Consider the following 18150-nt stretch of genomic DNA (forward strand, 5'->3'; position numbering starts at 1 on the left):
CCTGGACTGGGAAGAGAATGCTTGTATAGCCTTCTATCAGTTCAAAGACTTTCTAAATTCTGCCTTAGGGCACCCCAATTATGAGCTCCCCTCCTTTCTTTTCATGCATGAAAGAGAAGGACATGCATTAGAGGTCTTTACCCCAAAATGTGGAGATCAATACAGACTCCTTGGCTATTATAGCCAGCAATTAGATTCAGTAACTAAGGGACTTTCTCCCTGCATGAGAGCTATGTGAGCCACTGTGGCTTTGACTAAATATATGAAAGAAATAGTCATGGGATCACCTGTCACTATCTACGTTCTTCACGCTGTAGAAGCTTTACTCAACTCTCATGATGCTCAACATCTCTCTGCAAGAAGACTCACTTATTGTAAGAAGTTGCTTTTGATTTTTCCTCATATTATTCTTTCTCACTGCAATAATGTTAATCCAGCAACCCTCCTTCCCCCACCTGATGAAAAGACACCTCGTGACTGTCTAAATTGAACTGACCAGCCACTAAAGCCTGGAGTTGGTTTACAAGAAACTCCTGTACCAAACACATAACTTTCATGGTTTACTGATAGATCATATATGATATGTAATGAAGAAAACTATGCTGGATATTCTATCACTATCCTTTATGAAGTAGTTGAATTAGCCCTACTCTTGATGGCTACTTTGGCCCAACAAGCAGAATTTATGGCTTAACCAGAACTTGTGTCCTGGCAAAAGGTAAAACTGCAAACCTTTACATTGATAGTCATTATGCCTTTGGGATTGTTCATGAGTAGCATGCTTTGGAAATGAAGAGGAATTTTTTTTTTTCCTCCAAAGGGAATCAAATTAAAAATAAAACTTTTGTCAATAATTTATAAAATTCACCATCCCCCTGCCTTGGCCATAATTGAAATTTGTGGTCAATAATTTATCCTTTGTGTTACAAAATCCAGTTATACTCTTTTAGTTATTTTAAAATTTACAATTAATTAAAATTGGAATCTGATGAGGATAAAGGAAACAACTTGGCTGATCATGCAGTAAAAATGCCTGCCTTGAGTTTCACTAAGACTGAAAACCTTACATTTTTAGCTGACGTGTTAGCTTACACTGAAAAGCCAACATTATTTTCCAAAAAAGGATTTAAATGATGTTGTTAAGCATGGTCAGTCTTGAGTGCCACATAAATAAAAATTTATTTGGGCTGATAATGGTTGCATTATTTGCCCAACAAGAGATTTATGGCATGGTTCCAATAATAAATTGGTATTATTAGGATCTATGAAAAAAATCCTACTCAAAATGACACATAAGAGGACTCACTGTTCAACAAAGTTGTAAGTTTTATTTTTTTTCTTTTTCTTTTTATTATTATATTTTAAGTTCTAGGGTACATGTGCACAATGTGCAGGTTTGATATGTAGGTACACATGTGCCATGTTGGTTTGCTGCACCCATCAACTCATCATTTACATTAGGTATTTCTCCTGATGCTATCCCTCCCCCAGGCCCCCACCCCTAAACAGGCCCTGGTGTGTGATGTTCCCTGCCCTGTGTCCAAGTGATCTTATTGTTCAATTCCCACCTATGACTAAGAACATGTGGTGTTTGGTTTTCTGTCCTTGTGATAGTTTGCTGAGAATGATGGTTTCCAGCTTCATCCGTGTCCCTGCAAAGGAGATAAAGAGAAGAACTCATCTTTGTTTTTAAGGCTGCATAGTATTCCATGGTGTATATGTGCCACATTATCTTTATCCAGTCTATCATTGATGGACATTTGGGTTGGTTTCCAGTCTTTTTTTTTTTTTTTTGAGACGGAGTCTTGCTCTGTCGCCCAGGCTGGAGTGCAGTGGCCAGATCTCAGCTCACTGCAAGCTCCGCCTCCCGGGTTTACGCCATTCTCCTGCCTCAGCCTCCTGAGTAGCTGGGACCACAGACGCCCGCCACCTCGCCCGGCTAGTTTTTTGTATTTTTTAGTAGAGACGGAGTTTCACCATGTTAGCCAGGATGGTCTTGATCTCCTGACCTCGTGATCCGCCTGTCTCGAGTCTTTGTTATTGTGAATAGTGCCACAATAAACATACGTGTGCATGTGTCTTTATAGTAGCATGATTTATAATCCTTTGGGTATATACCCAGTAATGGGATTGCTGGGTCAAATGGTAATTCTAGTTCTAGATCCTTGAGGAATAGCCACACTGTCTTCCACAATGGTTGAACTAGTTTACATTGTCACCAACAGTGTAAAAGCATTCTATTTCTCCACATGCTCTCCAGCATCTGTTGTTTCCTGACTTTTTAACGATTGTCATTCTAACTGGTGTGAGATGGCATCTCGTTGTGGTTTTTTTTGCATTTCCCTGATGACAGTGATGATGAGCATTTTTTCATGTGCTTGTTGGCTGCATAGATATCTTCTTTTGAGAAGTGTCTGTTCATATACTTTGCTCACTTTTTGATGGGGTTGTTTGTTTTTTTTCTTGTAAATTTGTTTGAGTTCTTTGTAGATTCTGGACATTAGCCCTTTGTTAGATGAGTAGATTGCAAAAATTTTCTCTCATTCCATAGGTTACCTGTGCACTCTGATGGTAGTTTCTTTTACTGTGCAGAAGCTCTTTAGTTAAATTAGATCCCATTTGTCTATTTTGGCTTTTGTTGCCATTGCTTTTGGTGTTTTAGTCATGAAGTCCTTGTCCATGCCTATGTCCTGAGTGGTATTGCCTAGGTTTTCTTCTAGGGCTTTTTTTTATGGTGTTAGGTCTAACATTTAAGTCTTTATTCAACTTGAATTAATTTTTGTATAAGGTGTAAGGAAGGGATCCAGTTTCAGCTTTCTACATATGGCTAGCGGTTTTTCCAGCACCATTTATTAAATAGGGAATCCTTTCCCCATTTCTTGTTTTTGTCAAAGATCAGATAGTTGTAGATGTGTGGTGTTATTTCTGAGGCCTCTGTTCTGTTCCATTGATCTATATATCTGTTTTGGTCCCAGTACCATGCTGTTTTGGTTACTGTAGCCTTATAGTATAGTTTGAAGTCAGGTAGCATGATGCCTCCAGCTTTGTTCTTTTTGCATAGGATTGTCTTGGTAATGTGGGCTCTGTTTTGGTTCCATACGACCTTTAAAGTAGTTTTTTTTTCCAAATCTGTGAAGGAAGTCATTGGTAGCTTGATGTGGATGGCATTGAATCTATAAATTACTTTGGGCAGTATGGCCATTTTCATGATATTGATTCTTCCTATCCATGAGCATGGAATATTCTTTCATTTGTTAGTGTCCTCTTTTATTTCATTGAGCAGTGTTTTATAGTTCTCCTTGAAGAGGTCCTTCACATCCCTTGTAAGCTGGATTCCTAGGTATTTTATTCTCTTTGTAGCAATTGTGAAAGGGAGTTCACTCATGATTTGGCTCTCTGTCTGTTAGTGGTGAATAGGAATGCTTGTGATTTTTGCACATTTATTTTGTATTCTGGGACTTTGCTGAAATTGCTTATCAGCTTAAGAAGATTTTTTGCCTAAGAAGATGGGGTTTTCTAAATATACAATCATGTCACCTGCAAACAGGGACAATTTGACTTCCTCATTTCCTAATTGAATACCCTTTATGTCTTTCTCTCACCTGATTGCCCTGGCCAGAACTTCCAACACTATGTTGAATAGGAGTGGTGAAAGAGGCCATCCTTGTCTTGCGCTGGTATTCAAAGGAAATGCTTCCAGTTTTTGCCCATTCAGTATGATATTGGCTGTGGGTTGGTCATAAATAGCTCTTATTATTTTGAGATACGTTCCATCAATACCTAGTTTATTGGGAGTTTTTAGCATGAAGGGCTGTTGAATTTTGTTGAAGGCCTTTTCTGCATCTATTGAGATAATCATGTGGTTTTTGTCATTGGTTCTGTTTATGTGATGGATTACGTTTGTTGATTTGTGTATATTGAACCAGCCTTGATCCCAAGGATGAAGCCAACTTGATCATGATGGATAAGCTTTTTGATGTGCTGCTGGATTCAGTTTGCCAGTATTTTATTGAGGATTTTTGCATTGATGTTCATCAGGGTTATTGGTCTAAAATTCTCTTTTTTTGTTGTGTCTCTGCCAGGCTTTGGTATCAGGATGACATTGGTCTCATAGAATGAGTTAGGGAGGAGTCCCTCTTTTTCTATTGATTGGAATAGTTTCAGAAGGAATGGTACCAGCTCCTCCTTGTACCTCTGGTAGAATTTGGCTGTGAATCTGTCTGGTTCTGGATTGTTTTTGGTTGGTAGGCTATTAACTATTGCCTCAATTTCAGAGCGTGTTATTGGCCTATTGAGAGATTTAGTTCTCTGGTTTAGTCTTGGGAGAATGTATGTGTCCAGGAATGTATCCATTTCTTCTAGATTTTCTAGTTTATTTGCATAGAGGTAATTATAGTATTCTCTGATGGTAGTTTGTAGTTATGTGGGATCAGTGGTGATGTCCCCTTTACAATTTTTTATTGCATTTATTTGATTCTTTTCTCTTTTTTCTTTATTAGTCTTGCTAGTGGTCTATCAATTTTGTTGATCTTTTCAAAAAACCAGCTCCTGGATTCATTGATTTTTTGGAGGGATTTTGTGCCTCTATCTCTTTCAGTTCTGCTCTGATCTTTGTTATTTATTGCCTTTTGCTAGTTTTTGAATTTGTTTGTTCTTGCTTCTCTGGTTCTTTTAATTGTGATGTTAGGGTGTCGAATTTAGATCTTTCCTGCTTTCTCTTGTGGGCATGTAGTGCTGCAAATTTTCCTCTACACACTGCTTTAAATGTGTCCCAGAGATTTTGGTACGTTATGTCTTTGTTCTCATTGGTTTCAAAGAACATCTTTATTTCTCCCTTCATTTCGTTATTTATTCAGTAGTCATTCAGGAGCAAATTGTTCAATTTCCATGTAGTTGTATGGTTTTGAGTGAGTTTCTAAATCCTGAGTTCTAATTTGGTTGCATTGTGGTCTGAGTGTGGGGAAAAGAAAGAGAGATCAGATTGTTACTGTGTCTATGTAGAAAGAAGTAGACATAAGAGACTCTATTTTGTTCTGTACTAAGAAAAATTCTTCTGCCTTGAGATGCTGTTAATCTGTAACCCTACCCGCAACCTTGCGCTTGTGGAGACATGTGCTGTGTTTACTCAAGGCTTAATGGATTTAAGGCTATGCAGGATGTGCTTTGTTAAACAAGTGCTTGAAGGCAGGATGCTTGTTAAAAGTCATCACCATTCTTAATCTCATCTACCCAGGGACACAATACACTTTAGAAGACCTCAGGGACCTCTGCCTAGGAAAGTCAGGTATTGTCCAAGGTTTCTCCCCATGTGATAGTCTGAGATATGGCCTCGTGGGAAGGGAAAGACCTGACCATCCCCCAGCCTGACACTCATAAAGGGTCTGTGCTGAGGAGGATTAGTAAAAGAGGAAGACCTCTTTGCAGTTGAGATAAGAGGAAAGCATCTGTCTCCTGCTCATCCCTGGGCAATGGAACTTCTCAGTGTAAAACCCAATTGTATGTTCTATTTACTGACACAGGAGAAAACAGCCTTAGGGCTAGAGGTGAGACATGCTGGTGGCAGTACTGCTCTTTAATGCACCAGGATGTTTATGTATGTGCACATCAAAGCACAGCACCTTTTTCTTAACCTTGTTTATGACACAGAGACATTTGTTCACATGTTCTCCTGCTGACCCTCTCCCCACTGTTACCCTATTGTCCTGCCACATCCCCCTCTCCCAGCTGGTAAAGATAATGATCAATAAATACTGAGGGAACTCAGAGACTGGTGCCAGCACGGGTCCTCCGTATGCTGAGTGCTGGTCCCCTGGGTCCACTTTTCTTTCTCTATGCTTTGTCTCTGTGTCTCTCGAGCATAGTCATTGAGGACAAGTTGAGAGATTCCCGAGTACATCTACAGTCAGCCTTGTGGTAAGCTTGTGCGCTCTGAAGAACCTAGGGTAACAATGGGACAAACTGAAAGTAAATATGCCCCTTATCTCAGCTTTATTAAAATTCTTTTAAGAAGAGGGGGAGTTAGAGTCTCTACAGAAAATCTAATTACGCTATTTCAAACAATAGAACAATTCTGCCCATGGTTTCCAGAACAGGGAACTTTAGATCTAAAAGATTGGGGAAAAATTGGTAAAGAATTACAGAAGCAAGTAGGGAGTGTAAAATCATCCCACTTACAGTATGGAATGATTGGGCCATTATTAAAGTAACTTTAGAACCATTTTGAAACAGGAGAAGATAGCGTTTCAGTTTCTGATGCCCCTGAAAGCTGTGTAACAGATTGTGAAGAAGAGGCAGGGATAGAATCCCGGAAAGGAGCAGAAAGTTCACACTGTAAATATGTAGCAGAGCTGGTAATGGCTTGGTCAACGCAAAATGTTGACTATAATCAATTCCCAGAGGTAATATATCCTGAAACATTAAAATTAGAGGAAAAAGGTCCAGAATTAGCAGGGGCATCAGAGTCTAAACCACGATGGCCAACTCCTTTTCCAGCAGGTCAGATGCCTGTAACATTACAACCTCAAATGCAGGTTAGGCAAGTACAAACCCCAAAAGAATATCAAGTAGAAAAAGATAGAGTCTCTGTCACGGCAATGCCAATCCAGATACAGTATCCACAGTATCACCCGGTAGAAAATAAGACCCAACCGCCAGTAACCTATCAATACTGTCCGCCAGCCGAAGTTCAGTATCAGCCGCCCCAAGAAAATCAGTTTGGACAGCCAGGAATGTTTCCAGCACCACAGGGCAGGGCGCTGTGGCCTCAGCCGCCTACTGTGAGACTTAATCCTACACCACCACCTAGTGGACACCGTAGTGCATTACATAAAATTATTGAGGCAAGAAAACAAGGAGATACTGAGGTGTGGCAATTCCTAGTAATATTTGAACCGAGACCACCTGGAGAAGGGGTCCAAGAAGGAGAGCCTCCCCTAGGTGAGGCCAGGTATGAGTCCTTTTCTATAAAAATGCTAAAAGATATGAAAGAGGGAGTAAAACAGTATGGACCCAACCCCCCTTATATGAGAATATTATTAGAATCCATTGCTCATGGACATAGACTCATTCCTTATGATTGGGAGATTTTGTACAAAACATCACTCTCACCCTCTCAATTTTTACAATTTAAGACTTGGTGGATTGATGGGGCACAAGAACAGGTTCGAAAAAATAGGGCTGCCAATCCTCCAGTTAACACAGAAGCAGATCAACTATTAGGAACAGGTCAAAATTGGAGCACTACTAATCAACAAGCAATAATGCAAAATAGGTCATTGAGCAAGTTAGAGCTATCTGCTTTAGAGCCTGGGAAAAAATTCAAGACCCAGGAACCACCTGCCTGTAAGACAAGGCTCTAAAGAGCCCTACCCTGATTTTGTGGCAAGGCTCCAAGATGCTGCTCAAAAGTCAATTACCGATGAGAATGCCCGTAAGGTCATAGTGGAGTTGATGGCATACAAAAATGCCAACCCTGAGTGTCAATCGGCCATTAAGCCATTAAAATCAAAGGTCCTGGCAGGATCAGATGTAATCTCAGAGTACGTAAAAACCTGTGATGGAATTGGAGGAGCTGTGCATAAAGCTAAGCTTTTGGCTCAAGCAATAATGGGAGTTGCTTTAGGAGGACAAGTTAGAACTTTTGGGGGAAAATGTTATGATTGTCAAATTGGTCATCTAAAAAAGAATTGCCCAGTCTCAAATAAACAAAATATAACAACTCAAGCTACCACAACAACAGGTAAAGAGCCACCTGGCCTATGTCCAAGATGTAAAAAAGGAAAACGTTAGGCTAATCAGTGTCGTTCTAAATTTGATAAAAATGGACAACCATTGTCGGGAAACAGAAGAGGGGCCAGCCTCAGGCCCCACAACAAACTGGGGCATTCCCAATTCAGCCCTTTGCTCCTCAGGGTTTTCAGACACAACAACCCCCACTGTCACAAGTGCCTCAGGAATGAGCCAGTTATCACAATACAGCAAGTGTCCCCCGCCACAAGCGGCAGTGCAGCAGTAGATTTATGTGCTATACAAGCAGTCTTTCTACTTCCAGGGGAGCCCCCCACAAAAATTCCCCACAGGGGTATATGGCCCACTGCCTGAGGGGACTGTAGGACTATCTTAGGAAGATCAAGTCTAAATCTAAAGGGAGTTCAAATTCATACTGGTGTGGTTGATTCAGATTATAAAGGCAAAATTAAATTGGTTATTAGCTCTTCAATTCCTTGGAGTGCCAGTCCAGGAGACAGGATTGCTCAATTATTACTCCTACCTTATATTAACGTTGGAAACAGTGAAATAAAAAGAACAGCAGGGTTTGGAAGCACTGATCCGGCAGGAAAGGCTGCATATTGGGCAAGTCAGGTCTCAGAGAGCAGACCTGTGTATAAGGCCATTATTCAACGAAAACAGTTTGAAAGGTTAGTAGACACTGGAGCAGATGTCTCTATCATTGGTTTAAATCAGTGGCCAAAAAAATTGGCCTAAACAAAAGGCTGTTACAGGATTTGTCGGCGTAGGCACAGCCTCAGAAGTTTATCAAAGTACCATGATTTTACATTGTTTAGGGCCAGATAATCAAGAAAGTACTGTTCAGCCAATGATTACTTCAATTCCTGTTAATCTGTGGGGTCGAGATTTAGTACAACCATGGGGTACAGAAATCACTATGCCCACTCCGTTATACAGCCCCACGAGTCAAAGAATCATGACTAAGATGGGATATATTTCAGGAAAGGGACTAGGAAAAAGTGAAAATGGCATTAAAGTCCCAATTGAGACTGAGGGAAATCAAGAAAGAAAAGGAATAGGATATCTTTTTTAGGGGCGGCCACTGTAGAGCCTCCTAAACCCATTCCATTAACTTGGAAAACAGAAAAACCAGTATGGATAAATCAGTGACCGCTACCAAAACAAAAAACTGGAGGCTTTACATTTATTAGCAAAGAAACAATTAGAAAAGGGACATATTGAGCCTTCATTCTTGCCTTGGAATTCTCCTGTGTTTGTAATTCAGAAAAAGTCCGGCAGATGGCATATGTTAACTGACTTAAGAGCCATAAATGTAGTAATTGAACATATGGGGCCTCTCCAACCTGGGTTGCCCTCCCTGGCCATGATCCCAAAAGACTAGCCTTTAATTATAATTGATCTGAAGCACTGCTTTTTTTTTTTTTTTTTTTTTTTACCATTCTTCTGGCGGAGCAGGATTGTGAAAAATTTGCCTTTACTACACCAGCCATAAATTAAAAGAACCAGCTACCAGGTTTCAGTGGAAAGTGTTACCTCAAGGAATGCTTAATAGTCCAACTATTTGTCAGACTTTCATAGGTCAAGCTCCTTAACCAGTTAGAGACAAATTTTCAGACTGTTATATCATTCACTATGTTGATGATATTTTATGTGCTGCAGAAACAAGAGACAAATTAATTGACTGTTACAGATTTCTGCAAGCAGAGGTTGCCAACACAGGACTGACAATAGCATCTGATAAGATTCAAACCTCTACTCCTTTTCATTATTTAGGGATGCAGATAGAAAATAGAAAAATTAAGCCACAAAAAATAGAAATAAGAAAAGACACATTAAAAACATTAAGTGACTTTCAAAAAACTGCTAGGAGATATTAATTGGATTCGGCCAACTCTAGGCATTCCTACTTATGCCATATCAAATTTGTTCTCTATCTTAAGAGGAGACCCAGACTTAAATAGTAAAAGAATATTAACACCAGAGGCAACAAAAGAAATTAAATTAGTGGAAGAAAAAATTAAGTCAGCACAAATAAATAGATCCCTTAGCCCCACTCCAACTTTTGATTTTTGCTACTGCACATTCTCCAACAGGCATCATTGTTCAAAATACTGATCTTGTGGACTGGTCATTCCTTCCTCACAGTACAGTTAAGACTTTTACATTGTACTCGGATCAAATAGCTACATTAATTGGTCAGGCAAGATTACAAATAATAAAATTGTGTGGAAATGACCCAGACAAAATAGTTGTTCCTTTAAACAAGGAACAAGGTAGACAAGCCTTTATCAATTCTGGTGCATGGCAGATTGGTCTTGCTGATTTTGTGGGAATTACTGATAATCATTACCCAAAAACAAAAATCTTCCAGTTTTTAAAATTGACTACTTGGATTTTACCTAACATTACCAGACATGAACCCTTTAGAAAATACTCTGACAGTATTTACTGATGGTTCCAGCAATGGAAAAGCGACTTACACAGGGCCAAAAGTGCAAGTAATCAAAACTCAATATCAATTGGCTCAAAGAGCAGAGTTGGTTGCAGTCATTACAGTGTTACAAGATTTTAATCAATCTATTAATATTGTATCAGATTCTGCATATGTAGTACAGGCTACAAGGGATGTTGAGACAGCTCTAATCAAACATAGTATGGATGATCAGTTAAACCAGCTGTTTAATTTGTTACAACAAACTGTAAGAAAAAGGAATTTCCCATTTTACATTACTCATATTTGAGCACACACTAATTTACCAGGGCCTTTAACTAAAGCAAATGAACAAGCTGACTTACTGGTATCATCTGCATTCATAAAAGCACAAGAACTTCATGCTTTGACTCACGTAACGGGAAGGGGAACATCACACACCGGGGCCTATCATGGGGGGGGGGAAGGGGGGAGGGATTGCATTGGGAGTTATACCTGATGTAAATGACGAGTTGATGAGTGCTGACGAGTTGATGGGTGCAGCACAGCAACATGGCACAAGTATACATATGTAACAAACCTGCGCATTATGCACATGTACCCTAGAACTTAAAGTATAATAATAATAAAAAATTTAAAAAAAAAGCAAATTTGATGTCACATGGAAACAGGCAAAAATTATTGTACAACATTGCACCCAGTGTCAAGTCCTACAACTGCCCACTCAAGAGGTAGGAGTGAATCCCAGAGGTCTGTGTCCTAATGCGTTATGGCAAATGGATGTCACACATGTACCTTCATTTGGAAGATCATCATATGTTCATGTAACAGTTGATACTTATTCACACTTCATATGGACAACCTGCCAGACAGGAGAAAGTACTTCACATGTTAAAAAACATTTATTATCTTGTTTTGCTGTCATGGGAGTTCCAGAAAAAATTAAAACTGACAATGGACCAGAATACTGTAGTAAAGCTTTCCAAAAATTCTTAAATCAGTGGAAAATTACACATACAACAGGAATTCCCTATAATTCCCAAGGACAGGCCATAGTTGAAAAAACTAATAGAACACTCAAAACTCAATTAGTTAAACAAAAAGAAGGAGGAGACAGTAAGGAGTGTACCACTCCTGAGATGCAACTTAATCTAGTACTCTATACTTTAAATTTTTTAAACATTTACAGAAATCAGACTACTACTTCTTCAGAACAACATCTTATTGGTAAAAAGAACAGCCCACATGAAGGAAAACTGATTTGGTGAAAACACAACAAAAATAAGACATGGGAAATAGGGAAGGTGGCAATGTGGGGGAGAGGTTTTGCTTATGTTTCACCAGAAGAAAATCAGCTTCCTGTTTGAATACCCACTAGACATTTGAAGTTCTACAATGAACCCGTCGGAGATGCAAAGAAAAGCGCCTCCACGGAGACAGAAACACCGCAATCGAGCACCATCGACTCACAAGATGAACAAGATGGTGATGTCAGAAGGACAGATAAAGTTGCCATCCACCAAGAAAGCAGAGCTGCTGACTTGGGCACAATTAAAAAAGCTGACACAGTTAGCTAAAAAAAGCCTAGAGAACACAAAGGTGACACATACTCTAGAGAATATGCTCCTTGCAGCTTTGATGATTATATCAATGGTGGTAAGTCTCCCCATGCCTGCAGGAGCAGCTGCAGCTAATTATAGCTACTTGGCCTATGTGCCTTTCCTGCCCTTAATTTGGGCAGTCACATGGATGGATAATCCTATTGAAGTATATGTTAATAATAGTGTATGGGTACCTGGCCCCACAGATGATCGTTGCCCTGCCAAACCTGAGGAAGAAGGAATGATGATAAATATTTCCACTGGGTACCATTATCCTCCTATTTGCCTAGGGAGAGCACCAGGATGTTTGATTCCGGCAATCCAAAATTGGTTGGTAGTAGTACCTACTGTCAGTACTACCAGTAGATTTGCTTATCACATGGTAAGTGCAATGTCACTCAGGCCACAGGTAAATTATTCACATGACTTTTCTTATCAAAGATCATTAAAATTTAGACCTACAGGGAAAACTTGGCCCAAGGAAATTCCCCGAAAAATCAAAAGACACAGAAGTTTTTTTGTCACTAGCAGGAAAACTTCTGTGTGGCCAATAGTGCGGTGATATTACAAAACAATAAATTCGGAACTATTACAGATTGGGCACCTTGAGGTAAATTCTACCCCAATTGCACAGGACAAACTCAATCGTGTCCCAGTGCACAAGTGAGTCCAGCTGTTGATAGTGACTTAACAGAAAGTTTAGACGAACATAAGCATAAAAAATTAGTCTTTCTACCCTTGGGCATAGGGAGAAAAAGGAATCTCTACTCCAAGACCAAAAATAATAAGTCCTGTTTCTGGTTCTGAACATCCAGAATTATGGAGGCTTACTGTAGCCTCATACCGCCTTAGAATTTGGTCTGGAAATCAAATTATAGAAACAAGAGATCATAAGCCATTTTATTCTATCGACCTAAATTCCAGTCTAACAGTTCTTTTGCAAAGTTGTGTAAAGCCCCCTTATATGCTAGTTGTAGGAAATATAGGTATTAAACCAGATTCCCAAACTATAACCTGTGAAAATTGCAGATTGTTTACTTACATTGATTCGACTTTTAATTGGCAGTACCATATTCTGCTAGTGACAACAAGAGAATGCGTGTGGATCCCTGTGTCCATGGACTGACTGTGGGAGGCCTCACCATTCGTCCATATTTTGACTGAAGTATTAAAAGGCATTTCAAATAGATCCAAAAGATTCATTTTTACTTTAATTGCAGTGATTATGGGATTAATTGCAGGCACAGCTATGGCCGCTGTGGCAGGAGTTGCATTACACTCTTCTGTTCAGACAGTAAACTTTGTTAATGATTGGCAAAAGAATTCTACAAGATTGTGGAATCCACAATCTGGTATTGATAAAAAATTGGCAAATCAAAGTAATGATCTTAGACAAACTGTCTTTTGGATGGGAGATAGTCTCATGAGCTTGGAACATCGTTTCCAGTTACAGTGTGACTGGAATATGTCAGATTTTTGTATTACACCCCGAGTTCATAATGAGTCTGAGCATCACTGGGACATGGTTAGACGCCATCTACAGGGAAGAGAAGATAATCTCACTTTAAACATTTCCAAATTAAAAGAACACATTTTCGAAGCATCAAAAGCCCATTTAAATTTGGTACCAGAAACTGAGGCAATTGCGGGAGCTGCTGATGGCCTTGCAAATCTTAACCCTGTCACTTGGGTTAAGACCATCAGAAGTACTACTATTATACATTTCATATTAATCCTTGTGTGCCTGTTCTGTCTGTTGTTAGCCTGCAGGTGTACCCAGCAGCTCCGAAGAGACAGCGACCATCCAGAATGAGCCATGATGATGATGGCGGTTTTGTTGAAAAGAAAAGGGGGAAATGTGGGGAAAAGAAAGAGAGATCAGACTGTTACTGTGTCTATGTAGAAAGAAGTAGACATAAGAGACTCCATTTTGTTCTGTACTAAGAAAAATTCTTCTGTCTTGAGATGCTATTAATCTGTAACCCTACCCGCAACCCTGTGCTTGCAGAGACATGTGCTGTGTTTACTCAAGGCTTAATGGATTTAGGGCTATGCAGGATGTGCTTTGTTAAACAAGTGCTTGAAGGCAGTGTACTTGTTAAAAGTCATCACCATTCTCTAATCTCAAGTACCCAGGGACACAATACACCATGGAAGGCCACAGGGACCTCTGCCTAGGAAGCCAGCTATTGTCTAAGGTTTCTCCCCATGTAATAGTCTGAGATATGGCCTCGTGGGAAGGGAAAGACCTGACTGTCCCCTAGCCCGACACCCATAATGGGTCTGTGCTGAGGAGGATTAGTAAAAGAGGAAGGCCACTTTGCAGTTGAGATAAGAGGAAAGCATCTGTCTCCTGCTCGTCCCTGGGCAATGGAATGTCTCAGTGTAAAACCCGATTGTATGTTCTATTTACTGAGATAGGAGAAAATGACATGCTGGTGACAGTACTGCTCTTCAATGCACCAAGATGTTTATGTATGTGCACATCAAAGCACAGCACCTTTTTCTTAACCTTGTTTATGACACAGAGACATTTGTTCACATGTTCTCCTGCTGACCCTCTCCCCACTGTTACCCTATTGTCCTGCCACATCCCCCTCTCCCAGCTGGTAAAGATAACAGTCAATAAATATTGAGGGAACTCAGAGACTGGTGCTGTGCAGGTCCTCCATATGCTGAGCACCGGTCCCCTGGGCCCACTTTTCTTTCTCTATACTTTGTCTCTGTGTCTCTTTCTTTTCTCAGTCTCTCATCCCACCTGACGAGAAACACCCATAGGTTGTGGAGGGGCTGGCCCCCTTCACTGAGAGACAGCTTGTTGTGATTTCTGTTCTTTTACATTTGCTGAGGAGTGCTTTACTTCCAATTATGTGGTCAATTTTAGAATAAGTGTGATGTGGTGCTGAGAAGAATGTATATTCTGTTGATTTGGGATGGAGAGTTCTGTAGCTGTCTATTGGTTCTCCTTGTTGAAGAGCTGAGTTCAGGTCCTGGATATCCTTGTTAACCTTCTGTTTCATTGATCTGTCTAATATTGACAGTGTGGTGTTAACATCTCCCATTATTATTGTATGGGAGTCTAAGTCTCCTTGTGAGTCTCTAAGAACTTGCTTTATGAATCTGAGTGCTCCTGTATTGGGTGCATATATATTTAGGATAGTTAGTTCTTCTTGTTGAAATGATCCCTTTACCATTATTGTAATGGCCTTTGTCTCTTTTGATCTTTGTTGCTTTACAGTCTGTTTTGTCAGAGACTAGGATTGCAACCCCTGCTTTTTTTTGCTTTCCATTTGCTTGGTAGATCTTCCTCCATCCCTTTATTTTGAACCTATGTGTGTCTTTGCTGATGAGATGGGTCTCCTGAATACAGCACACTGATGGGTATTGACTATCCAATTTGCCAGTCTGTGTCTTTTAATTGGGGCATTTAGCCCCTTTACATTTAAGGTTAATATTGTTATGTGTGAATTTGTTTCTGTGATTATGATGTTCACTGGTTATTTTGCCCATTAATTGATGCAGTTTCTTTGTAACATCAATGGTCTTCACAATTTGGCATGTTTTTGCATTGGCTGGTACTGGTTGTTTCTTTCCATGGTTAGTGCTTCCTTCAGGAGCTCTTGTAAGGCAGGCCTGGTGTTGACAAAATCTGTCAGCATTTGCTTGTCTGTAAAGGATTTCACTTCTCCTTCACTTATGAGGCTTAGTTTGGCTGGATATGAAATTCTGGATTAAAAATTCTTTTCTTTAAGAATGTTGAATATTGGCCCCCAGTCTTCTGGCTTGTAGGGTTTCTGCCGAGAGATCTGATCTTAGTCTGATGGGCTTCCCTTTGTGGGAAACTTGACCTTTCTCTCTGACTGCCCTTAACACTTTTTCCTTTATTTTAACCTTGGTGAATCTGACGATTATGTGTCTTGGGGTTGCTTTTCTTGAGCAGTATCTTTGTGGTGTTCTCTGTATTTCCTGAATTTGAATATTTGCCCATCTTGCTCATTTGGTGAAGTTCTCTTGGATAATATCCTGAAGAGTGTTTTCCAACTTGGTTCCATTCTCCCCATCACTTTCAGGTACACCAATCAAATGTAGATTTGGTTTCTTCACATAGTCCCATATTTCTTGGAGGCTTTGTTCATTTCTTTTTACTCTCTTTTTCTCTAACCTTGTCTTCTCGCTTTAGTTCATTAATTTGAACTTTAATCACTGATACTTTTTCTTCCACTTGATCGAATTGGCTATTGAAACTTGTGCATGTGTCACGAAGTTCTCGTGCCATGGTTTTCAGCTCCATCAAGTCATTTAAGGTCTTCTCTACACTGTTTGTTCTAGCTAGCCATTCATCTAATCTTTTTCCAAGGTTTTTAGCTTCCTTGCGATGAATTTGAACATCCTACTTTAGCTTGGAGAAGTTTGTTATTACTGATCTTTTGAAGCCTACTTCTGTCAACTCATCAAAGTCATTCTTTGTCCAGCTTTGTTCTGTTGCTGGTGAGGAACTTCAATCTTTTGGAATAGAAGAGGTGCTCTGATTTTTAGAATTGTCAGCTTTTCTGCTCTGGTTTCTCCCCATCTTTGTGGTTTTATCTACCTTTGGTCTTTGATGTTGGGGGCCTACATATGGGGTTTTGGTGTAGATGACCTTTTTGTTGATGTTGATACTATTCCTTTCTGTTTGTTAGTTTTCCTTCTAACAGTCAGGTCCCTCAGTTGCAGGTTTGTTGGAGTTTGCTGGAGGTCCACTCCAGACCCTGTTTGCCTGGGTATCACCAGCAGAGGCTGTAGAACAGTATATATTGCAGAACAGCAAATATTGCTGCCCGATCATTCCTCTAGAAGCTTTGTCCCAGAGGGGTAGCTGCCTATATGATGTGTCTATTGGCCCCTACTGGGAGATTTTTCCCAGTTAGGCTTCACGGAGTTCAGGGACCCACTTGAGGAGGCAGTCTGTCCATTCCCAGAGTTCAAATGCTGTGCTGGGAGAACCACTGCTCTCTTCAGAGCTGTCAGAGAGGGAGGTTTAAGTCTGCAGAAGTTGTCTGCTGCCTTTTGTTTAGCTATGCCCTGCCCACAGAGGTGGAGTCTAAAGGAGGTAGGCCTTGTTGAGCTGTAGTAAGCTCCGCTCAGTTAGAGCTTCCAGGCCACTTTGTTTACCTACTCAAGCCTCAGCAATTGCGGAAGCCCTGTCCCCAGTCAGGCTGCCACCTCGCAGTTCAATCTCAAACTGCTGTGCTAGCAGTGAGCAAGGCTCCCTGGGCGTGGGACCCACTGAGCCAGCCACTGGTGAGAATTACCTTATCTGCTGGTTGCTAAGACCTTGGGGAAAGTGCAGTATTTGGGCAAGAGTGTCCCATTTTTCCAGGTAGTCTGTCAGGGCTTCCCTTGGCTAGGAAAGGGAAATCCCCTGACCCCTTGCACTTCCTGGGTGAGGTGATACCCTGCCCTGCTTCAGCTCTCCCTCCATGGGCTGCACCCACTGTCCAACCAGTCCCAGTGAGATGAACAAGGTACCTCAGTTGGAAATGTAGAAATCACCCATCTTCTGCATCAATCATGCTAAGAGCTGCAGACCAGAGCTGTTCCTATTCAGCCATCTTGGAATACCCCCCATAAGTTTTATTAAACAGTATCAGTGGGGAAACATTTCAAGGGCTTTCAAAGCATCACATTTGTCTTGTATTGTTTGTCCAAAATTCAACCCAGGAAAAACAATTCAGACAGTTATATGTTATCTTGACCTGTCTAGTGAATCTTTTGAGATTTGGCAAATGGATTTCATCTAGCTACTTCCCATTCAATGTTATAAATATGTTCTTGTTATAATTTGTGTTTTCTCATTGGGTAGATATGTTCACCTGCTGACTTGCCACTGCCTCAGCTGTTATAAAACTGCTATTAGGAAAGATTATTACTGATGGGGAATACTTTCAGAGTTACATAGTGACCAAGGAACTCATTTCACTGGCCGTGTTATAAAACACATTTGTGAATCATGGCTCATATTAGAATACTCTTTATTGTGCCTACCATTTCTAATCTTGCACATTAGTGGAAAGAACAAATGGCATCATCAAAACTAAACTGGTAAAATTTGTGGAAACTTTACAATTGCCTCTGGCCCTATTAAATCAAAGGTCTGCATATTTTGGAAAACATGAGTTGTTACCTTTTGAAATGATCACTGGATGGCAGATGCATTTAGTTTCCTCTGCCTTTGATATTCATTCGATTAAAGGAGACATTCTCTAATAAAATAAAAAAAATAATTAAGGCTAAAGGTAAAAATCATAAGCTGGTAGTACAATATTTCCACAGTGTGCTCCCAGGAGATAAAGACAAAAAACATCACAGCCTTTAGCCTGGTGATTTTTC

The 18150-nt window shown here is 40.2% G+C and overlaps 1 protein-coding gene across 1 annotated transcript; it reads left to right on the plus strand.

Moving 5' to 3' along the window:
• Positions 1–11575: 11575 nt before the first annotated feature.
• Positions 11576–13601, plus strand: LOC140710763 (endogenous retrovirus group K member 19 Rec protein-like). Its single transcript, XM_073013189.1, has 2 exons — positions 11576–11836; positions 13545–13601. The coding sequence occupies exons 1-2, from the start codon at positions 11576–11578 to the stop codon at positions 13599–13601; spliced, it is 318 nt and encodes a 105-aa protein (XP_072869290.1).
• Positions 13602–18150: the final 4549 nt, after the last annotated feature.

Source organism: Chlorocebus sabaeus, chromosome X, assembly GCF_047675955.1.
Source record: "Chlorocebus sabaeus isolate Y175 chromosome X, mChlSab1.0.hap1, whole genome shotgun sequence".
In the NCBI taxonomy this organism is placed as follows: Eukaryota; Metazoa; Chordata; class Mammalia; order Primates; family Cercopithecidae; genus Chlorocebus; species Chlorocebus sabaeus.